Below are 9,569 nucleotides of genomic sequence, written 5' to 3'. Positions count from 1 at the left end.
TTTAATGAAATATTTAATTTTTACTCAAGGATAAGTTTCAAATTTGAGAGATTAGCACATTTTACCAATTAAGAGCCTAGTTCTGATATATTATATTGACCTATTTTATTTTTCCTTTTTATTTATATAATAATATAATAGAAAGTTTAGAATAAAATCAATAAATAATAAATATTTCAAAACTAAAATAGAATTTAAAAATCATAAATTAATTACATAAAAAATAAAAAAGGAAAAAAATTTATTGGTTTGTATTAAAAAGTTATTCTAACAAAACAAACATTAATTTAATTTACATGAAATCAAGAGTTAAATATGAAAGATTAATGCATTTTCCTAAACCTGAACTTAATCTTGATAGACTTAATTCATCAACTAAATTATTCTTTCTTTTATAAAATTTGACAATTATTAATAATATTATTATAAGAAACAAATTAATTCTTCAAAAATAAAGAATTTTAAATTTGGAATTAATTAATTTGTGAAATAAACAAAAAATAATTCCAACCAAAAAGAAAAAGGTTGTTTATTATTTTTATTAAAAAGAGTTAGTTAGTAATTGGTTTATTATTTTTTAAGATAAATTTTTAATTGTTAATTATAAAAATTTAAAGTTCTTCACTCTAAGACTATTTCAAGATAATTGTGAGAAGGAAATTGTTGTTCAGAGTTTAGAAACTTTTTTATAATAAAAATGAATTTTTAAAATAATTTATATAAACTAATTAATGGTTAATTACATCATCTAACTTTTTAAATTGTTTGTTCTAATTTATCATTTATTTTTCTTATAATTATTAATATTGAATAACGATTTACCGAAATTAATTATATGAATTTTTAGTGGATAAAAATAAAAAATTAATTATATGAATTTATAAATTTGCTTTTATTTAGTAAGAGAAATCACAACAAAGTTAGTGAAATATTCATTATTAAATTTTAATTTATCTATTTAAAATGTGTGCTTAAAAATATAGTAGGAACTAGAGATTGGACATAAAGGATAAAAAATATATTTGAATAGGTAAAATTTAAAAAAATTATTTTGATGTAAAAAAATATTTATTTTTGAAATTATTATAAATTAAATTATTTATTAATTATAATTCTATTATAAAATATAAATAAAAATTAAATTTTTTAATAAATAAATAAATAAATAAAAAATATATTTCATAATAAGTGGCAGGCAAACCATGAAATTTTTGTATGGCATCATGCTTTAATTAGAGATATTATAAATATTCCTATAATTACAGAGTTAAAACAGAAAAATCTACTTATAAATATTATTTTTATAATATTTAAGAATATGTTTTTTTCAAATATGACTAAATAAATAACTGGCCATCTCTAATTCCTACTAAATATATTTTTAAGTATATGCTTTAAATACAAATATTAAGTTTAAATAGTGAATGTTAAATTAATTTTTCTGTGATATCTCATCATAAAACCAAATATATAAATTAATAATTGATAATTAATTAATTATTATATTTATTTGTTCTTTTTATCCATTTATAATTAATTAATTAAATTTCATAAATTGCTATTCAATATCTTTGAAAAAAAAAAAAATGAAATAATAGATTAAAGAATATTACGAATTAGAAGAAGTAATTATTAATTTTTTTATTAATATCCTTTAAATTTATATTAATTAATAAAAAAAGTTTTTAAGCTCTTCACTTTTATCTCATTAGATTCTTGAAATTAATCTCAAGTATATTTTATTTATAAATATTATTTTTATTATTATTAATATTTTTGTATATTTAATTTTCAATTTATTTAAATAAATAAATAAATAAATAATTTTTATAAAAGAAATTATCATCATTATTCATTCATTCATTTTTATTAAATCTATAATTTTTTAGCTATTTTAACTTAATTTTCATTTAAATTTTTAATCAATTATTTATTATTCATTTTTTATTATTGGATATTTTTTCTTCATTTTTGCTATTAAAATTTACACTTAATAAAAGCTATTTATTTGTTTTAAATGGTAATATTTTTAATTATAAAAGTCAAATTAAAACATTAAAGTTCTTTTAATTTATTTGATTTGTTTTCCTTTTTCTTTTTCTTATGATTTCTTATTTTTTCATTATTTGTTAATTTTATTAATTTTTAATTAATTAATCTTATTATTTTTCATATTTTTTCTTCATTTTTTACTCCTAATTAACTATTGTGAAATACCAATTTAAATTATATCTAAATAACATTATAAATAAAGCTAATTTTTAGAAAGCATAAAATATCATTTTTTTGAAAAAAATAAATTTTGAAAACCTAGGATGGAAAAAGTTTCATAAAAAATATTTAAAATTTTAATTTTATAAAATATAATAACTGATATATTAAACTCGCTTTTTGTAAATTTTTATGGTAACTTACTCTATTTAATGATATATTTTTTCTTCATTTTTTCCTTCTAATAACTATTTAATGATATATTTTTTCTTCAAAATTTAAAAAGTAACAACTAAATTGGTGATGAAGGTGCATCAGGCTTAGGTTCTGCTTTAGAAAATTGCAAAAATCTCTCAAATTTGACACTTTGTCTTGGGTAAAAACAGTTTATTTGTTTTGGATTGTGATGTTTTTTAATTATAAAAACTAATTAATAACATTAAAGCTCTTTTTTCATTTTCTTTTTATTGTGCTTGCTTTTTTTGTTCTTTCTTTGTTAATTTAACTCATCATTTTATTTTCAACTTTTACTTTTGTTATTAATTAATCTATCTTATTATTTCATATTTTTATTCATTTTTTCCTTCTTATTAACTATTTAATGATATATTTTTTCTTCAATATTTAAAAAGTTACAATAAAATTGGTGATTAAGGTGCATCAGGCTTAGGTTCTGCTTTAGCAAATTGCATTAATCTCTCAAATTTGACACTTTACCTTTTGTAAAAACAGTTTATTTGTTTTGGATTGTGATATTTTTAATTATAAAAACTAATTAAAAACAATAAAGCTCATTTTTCTTTTTCTTTTTATTGTGTTTTTTTTGTTTTGTTCTTTCTTAATTTAGTTCATCATTTTATTTTCAACTTTTGCTTTTATTATTAATTAATCTTATTATTTCATATTTTTTCTTCATTTTTTCCTTCTAATTAACTATTTAATGACATATTTTTTGTTCAATATAGTCAAAATTAAATTGGTGCAATGGGAGCATAAGGCTTAGGTTCTGGTTTAGCAAATTGCATTAATCTCTCAAATTTGACACTTGATCTTTAGTAAAAACAGTTTATTTGTTTTGGATTGTGATATTTTTAATTATAAAAACTAATTAAAAACAATAAAGCTCTTTTTTCTTTTTTCTTTATTGTGCTTGCTTTTTTTTGTTCTTTCTTTGTTAATTTAGCTCATCATATTTTCAAATTTTGCTTTTATTATTAATTAATCTTTATTTTGTATTTTTTCTTCATTTTTTCCTTCTAATTAACTATTTAATGATATATTTTTTCTTCAATATTTAAAAGTAACAATAAAATTGGTGATGAAGGTGCATCAGGCTTAGGTTCTGGTTTAGCAAATTGCATTAATCTCTCAAATTTTACACTTTAGCTCGAGTAAAAACAGTTTATTTGTTTTGGATTGTGATATTTTTAATAAAAAAAACTAATTAAAAACAATAAAGCTCATTTTTCTTTTTTTTTTATTGTGCTTGCTTTTTTTTATTCTTTCTTTGTTAATTTAGTTCATCATTTTATTTTCAAATTTTGCTTTTATTATTAATTAATCTTTATTTCGTATTTTTTCTTCATTTTTTCCTTCTAATTAACTATTTAATGACATATTTTTTGTTCAATATAGTCAAAATTAAATTGGTGCAATGGGTGCATAAGGCTTAGGTTCTGGTTTAGCAAATTGCATTAATCTCTCAAATTTGATACTTGATCTTAGGTAAAAACAGTTTATTTGTTTTGGATTGTGATATTTTTAATTATAAAAACTAATCAAAAACAATAAAGCTCTTTTTTCTTTTTTCTTTATTGTGCTTGCTTTTTTTTGTTCTTTCTTTGTTAATTTAGCTCATCATATTTTCAAATTTTGCTTTTATTATTAATTAATCTTTATTTCATATTTTTTCCTTCTAATTAACTATTTAATGATATATTTTTTCTTCAATATTTAAAAGTAACAATAAAATTGGTGATGAAGGTGCATCAGGCTTAGGTTCTAGTTTAGCAAATTGCATTAATCTCTCAAATTTTACACTTTAACTTCGGTAAAAACAGTTTATTTGTTTTGGATTGTGATATTTTTAATTATAAAAACTAATTAAAAACAATAAACCTCTTTTTTCTTTTTTCTTTATTGTGCTTGCTTTTTTTTTGTTCTTTCTTTGTTAATTTAGCTCATCATTTTATTTTCAACTTTTGCTTTTATTATTTATTTCTTATTATTTCATATTTTTATTAATTTTTTCCTTGTAATTAACTATTTAATGATATATTTTTTCTTCAATATTTAAAAAGTTACAATTAAATTGGTGCAATGGGTGCATCAGGCTTAGGTTCTGGTTTAGCAAATTGCAAAAATCTCTCAAATTTGACACTTCGTCTTGAGTAAAAACAGTTTATTTGTTTTGGATTGTGATATTTTAAACAAAAAAAATGAATATAAAACAAAAAAGCTCTTTGTATTTATTTGATAGCTTTTATTTATTTTATTTTTTTATCTTTTTTATTCCACTAATATTATTTAATTTATTAATTTAAAGAATAATTTTTAATTTAAAAGTTTATTCAATGATATTTATTTTAAAATTTACACAAATTTATTTTAAAATTTTTAGCTTAATTAATGAATCATAAAAATTCAAAGTAATAAGCAAGTGTCTTAAATCAAAAAGATTAGTTGCCGTTGATTTCTAAATATACACCTTGCGAAAAAAGGGTGAATAAATATAAAATGTTTGAATAATATTATATATTTTATTATATAATATTTTGAAAAAGTGTTTTTAACCTAAAATATAAATATTTAGATAGATAGATCTTATTATTGATTTATATTTATAAATATCATTCATATTTTGTAAGTAAATAAATTATTTATAAAAAATAAAAATTTAAATCCTCATAAGCAAACCCTCTGGTTTCTCCAAAAACGATCAAATAATTTGAAACTTTTAGTGTTATATTATATCTTATTAAATTATATAAATGCCAAACTTTTATATGCCAGTTATATTTTAATCTTAAATATTATCCATCAATCATATTTTTATCCTTTTTTTATTTATCTTGATTAATTAGATGCCATGATTTAAATAAAACATCAGCGAGAAATCAAGTTTTACTTTTTATTTTAACTTTTGTGGTTGTTATGTTTATTTTTGTTTTTTTTCTCAAATTTTTAATTTATCTTATTATCATTTTTTTCATTTTATATTATTTAAAATCATAAAATAATTAATTTAATTATTTCTTTAGAATCTAATTATTTCATCTAATTTGGCTGCTCTAAGTAGTTTTGATTTATAAAATATTTTCGTTTTTCTAAAGAAAAAATTAATTCTTTTGATTAATAATTTATTTATTTACTTTTATTACCCATAAACATTTTTAAAAAAAATCCTTATCATTAATTCCTGGTTTAAATTAAAATAAAATTTATTTTTTATTAAAAGCTCAAAACATTTTAATCTTTCTCATCTCTATTAAAAATTTTAAGGATAAAAGTTAATGATTCTATTCATCAGTTAGTTAGTTAGTTAGTTAGTTAGTTAGTTAGTTAGTATGGTTTTTTGATAATGTTAATAAAAATGAAAAATTCATTTTAAAAACGAGAGACAGACAAAGAGGATATAATTAAGGATGAAGCATTATTCTTGAATGCTGATCTATTAAACTAATTGCCCCTCTTGTAAATTCCCGTTTGTTTTTTATTTTTGTATATCAGATTTGATTGAATTAAATTTGGATTTTAATAAAAGTAGATAGAAATTTTTTATTTTTAATACAAAACAAAATTTTTTTTTATATTCCTTTTTTTAGAATATTGAATCAAATTAAGTAGCAATAATAATAAAATAATTTCAAATTCATAAATAAAAGGTTTTTGTGATTTTTATATTACAAATATAATAAATATTTAATTTTATGTATTTAATATTTTAGATTTTCTTAAACAACTAAATTGTTTGTTTTGCTCCTTCCTTGTAATTTATTATTTTCATTTAATAATATTCACTAACCTCTTTAACTTCCTCTTTAAAAAGATTGGATTAAAATCATATCTAATTTTAAAAGTAAGTTAATATTTTAAAAACCTTAGAGTTTATTAAATATAAAAAATAAAATTCAGTCAAATATCATTCAAATTTATTTTTAAATAAATAATAAAGCTGATAAAGAATCTAGATATATCTAATTACATGCCATTAATCTGTTAAAAATTGAGATATTTTAACTCAGATAGGTTACTAAAAAAATTAGCAGTGCCATCACTTTTAATACTATTATATCTATTATTAAATAATTTTTGATATATTATCATAAAGAGAATCAAATTTATAATATAATAAATTAATCAAATAAATGACACACCTAATAAATACAAATAAATTTATTTAATTTTTAGATAAAAAAATGAAAAAAAATCAATAATTACTTTAGAATCACAGTTAAATTTTAGAGCTTAGCACATTTAGCTAAAGTAGAACTTAACAAAAAGGTACCTTAATCGCTAATCTTATTCCATCTTTTAGTTTTATTAAATAGAAAAAATAAATTAGTTAAAAGAGAACTTAACATCCGGGATATTTTGTCACAGAGTAAGATATGGGAAATCGTACTCGTTTTATATTTTATTTTTTTAATTTTACATACCTTTAAATATCCATATATTTGTTTTAATTTATCAGTATATTCAAGCTCAATTTAATTTTTTATAATTAATTCTTTTCATTTATAATTTATTTATTTAGTTTTACTACCCATAAAAATTTTTTTTAAAAATCCTTATCATTAATTCCTGCTTTAAAATAAAATAAAATTTATTTATTATTAAAAGCTCAAAACTTTTTAATCTACCTCATCTCTATTAAAAATTTTAAGGACAAAAGTTAGTGATTCTATTCATCAGTTAGCTAGTTAGTATGGTTTTTTGATAATGTTAATAAAAATGAAAAATTCATTTTAAAAACGAGAAACAGACAAAGAGGATATAATTAAGGATGAAGCATTATTCTGGAACGCTGATCTATTAAATTAATTGCCCCTCTTGTAAATTCCCGTTTGTTTTTTATTTTTGTATATTAGATTTGATTTTTATATTCCTTTTTTAAGAATATCGAATTAAATTAAGTAGCAAAAATAATAAAATAATTTAAAATTCATAAATAAAATGTTTTTGTGATTATTATATTACAAACATAATAGATATTTAATTTTGTGTATTTAATATTTTAGATTTTCTTAAACAACCAAATTGTTTGTTTTGCTCCTTCCTTGTAATTTATTATTTTCATTTAATTATAATCTTCAATAGCCTCATTAACTTCCTCTTTAAAAAGATTGGACGAAAACTATAACTAATTTTAAAAGTAAGTTAAAAAAACCTTAGAGTTTATTTAATATAAAAAATAAAATTCAATCAAAATTTAATTCATTCGTAATCTCTATATATTTTATTAACTTAAATAAAAAATAATTTTTAAAAACTTTTTCTTTGAAAAAAATTAATTCTTCAAATTAATTTTTAAATAAATAAATAAAGCTAATAAAGAATATAGATAGATTTAATTACAAAAAGCCTTCAATCTTGAAAAAATTGAGATATTTTAACTCGGATAGGTTACTAAAAAAATTAGATAAGCCATCATTTTTAATTCTATTATATCTATTATTAAATAATTATTGATATGTTATCATAAATAGAATCAAATTTATAATATATTAAAATAAAATATTTTATAATAAATTAATCAAATAAATGACAGACCAAATAAATACAAATAAATTTATTTAATTTTTAGATAAAAAAATGAAAAAAAATCAATAATTACTTTAGAATCACAGTTAAATTTTAGAGCTTAGCACATTTAGCTAAAGTAGAACTTAACAAAAAGATACCTTAATCGCTAATCTTATTCCATCTTTTAGTTTTAATAAATAAAAAAAATTAATTAATTAAAGTTATATCAACTTTTTTTATTTTAAAATTAGTTAATTAAAAGTTAAGTTTATTCAAAAAGAAAGAAAGACAAACAAAAAAGACAATAAATCATATTTATTTTCACTTAATTATTAAATAAATATTAAAATATTTAGTTTAAGTAAAATAAATTTATTTATTTATTTACTAGAAATCTAGAAACAAAGTTTAAATCTTATTTAAATTTTCTAAAGTAGGGCACAAAGCTTGTATGTCCTGATCATTGATTCCAAGAAACCTTTTTTTAAATTAATTAATCTTTATTTTTTATTAGTTGATTTTTAATATGAATGATATATCTATATATATACCTTTTTTCACATAGAAATGTCCCTCAACCCCATCCATCTCGAAAATATTTTAATATTTGGGGAAATTATGGCAAATAAAATTTTATTAGGGTGAGACAGATAGACACTTCTAAGGAAAATAGGTTAAATAAAAAACAATAAAAATTTGTTTAATTGGAACTAAAATTATTAGATAAGTAGATGGATAAATAGATAGATAGATATATCGATATCTTTTGAATCATTGATTAATTATGAGAATTATATATATAAATAAACATAATTAATTACTCAATCATTCTAAGAAAAAGATAAATAATCATTTGATTATTTAAATTTCATATCATTTTTATTTTGCTATTTTGAATTAATTTAAGAAAGAAGAAATAATACATTTCTTTAAATAAAATCTGCATGATTAAAATAATTAAAAATTAAATAAAATTGCTTTCTTTACCCAAGCATAAGTGTTAATTTTTTAAGGTTTTTGCATTTTGTTAAAGTTGAAAAAAATCTAAGCATTCCTTCTTTACTCATTTTATTTTCCCTTTTTAGTTAAATATTTAATTTAATTTATTTTTTTTGTTTCTAATTCTGAAAATAAGATATCATATAATAATTATCAAAAAGGAATTAATTTTGTTTTGTATTTATTTTAAAATTAATTAATTTTTATTTATACCTCATATCAAGTGCTAAAACTGAAAGATTGCTACATTTTTAGAAGGCATTGCCTAAGCCTATGACATCTGAAGAGCTGATTTAGTTATACCTTTTATAATAAAAATTTTAATTTATTATGAAATCCTTTTTTTATCTTTTTTGTTAAATAAAAGCATGAATGTATATGTGTTTATATTTTTGTAAATCAAATTATAATTAATTACTCAAGTTTGAGTTTTAATTATTAGATCTCAGCACATTTAGCCAGAATTTAATTTAGAATGCATTCTTCATCTTAGTAATATAATTTACTCGTGTTGAACCTTTCGATATATTAAAAATAATTTTTATATCATTAAGAATAAATATATTGCAAACACTAAAAAGAAAGTATAAAAAATATTTATTTTACCCTAGGTT

General features: G+C 18.2%; 3 protein-coding genes across 3 annotated transcripts in view; 1 reads left to right on the top strand and 2 right to left on the bottom strand. All coding sequences in view use genetic code 6, as the record gives it.

Annotated features, from left to right (window-relative positions):
• TTHERM_001284709 (cyclic nucleotide-binding domain protein) overlaps positions 1–782 on the bottom strand; it is a gene marked incomplete at both ends in the record, with an annotated part of 3,104 nt that extends 2,322 nt beyond the window's left edge. The window contains 4 exons of the mRNA XM_012800981.1: positions 25–114; positions 297–389; positions 626–681; positions 744–782. Of these exons, the coding sequence (XP_012656435.1) occupies positions 25–114; positions 297–389; positions 626–681; positions 744–782 (278 nt within the window). The remainder of the gene's footprint in view (positions 1–24; positions 115–296; positions 390–625; positions 682–743) is intronic.
• Positions 783–1,586: 804 nt separating this feature from the next.
• On the top strand, positions 1,587–4,632 carry TTHERM_001284708 (hypothetical protein; the record flags this gene model as incomplete). Its single annotated transcript, XM_012800980.1, has 9 exons — positions 1,587–1,625; positions 1,683–1,732; positions 2,498–2,587; positions 2,844–2,933; positions 3,177–3,266; positions 3,513–3,602; positions 3,847–3,936; positions 4,172–4,261; positions 4,512–4,632. The coding sequence occupies 9 exons, from the start codon at positions 1,587–1,589 to the stop codon at positions 4,630–4,632; spliced, it is 750 nt and encodes a 249-aa protein (XP_012656434.1).
• Positions 4,633–6,098: 1,466 nt separating this feature from the next.
• TTHERM_001284707 (kinase domain protein) overlaps positions 6,099–9,569 on the bottom strand; it is a gene marked incomplete at its 5' end in the record, with an annotated part of 4,960 nt that continues 1,489 nt past the window's right edge. Inside the window, 6 exons of the mRNA XM_012800979.1 lie at positions 6,099–6,277; positions 6,416–6,505; positions 6,652–6,741; positions 8,345–8,434; positions 8,944–9,033; positions 9,169–9,258. Coding sequence (XP_012656433.1) covers positions 6,214–6,277; positions 6,416–6,505; positions 6,652–6,741; positions 8,345–8,434; positions 8,944–9,033; positions 9,169–9,258 — 514 coding nt within the window. The remainder of the gene's footprint in view (positions 6,278–6,415; positions 6,506–6,651; positions 6,742–8,344; positions 8,435–8,943; positions 9,034–9,168; positions 9,259–9,569) is intronic.

The sequence above is a fragment of the Tetrahymena thermophila genome (genome assembly GCF_000189635.1).
Source record: "Tetrahymena thermophila SB210 genomic scaffold scf_8253856, whole genome shotgun sequence".
Taxonomy (NCBI): domain Eukaryota; phylum Ciliophora; class Oligohymenophorea; order Hymenostomatida; family Tetrahymenidae; genus Tetrahymena; species Tetrahymena thermophila.
The sequence above is the reverse complement of the archived record's forward strand: the minus strand, read 5'-3'. Positions and strand labels throughout refer to the sequence as shown.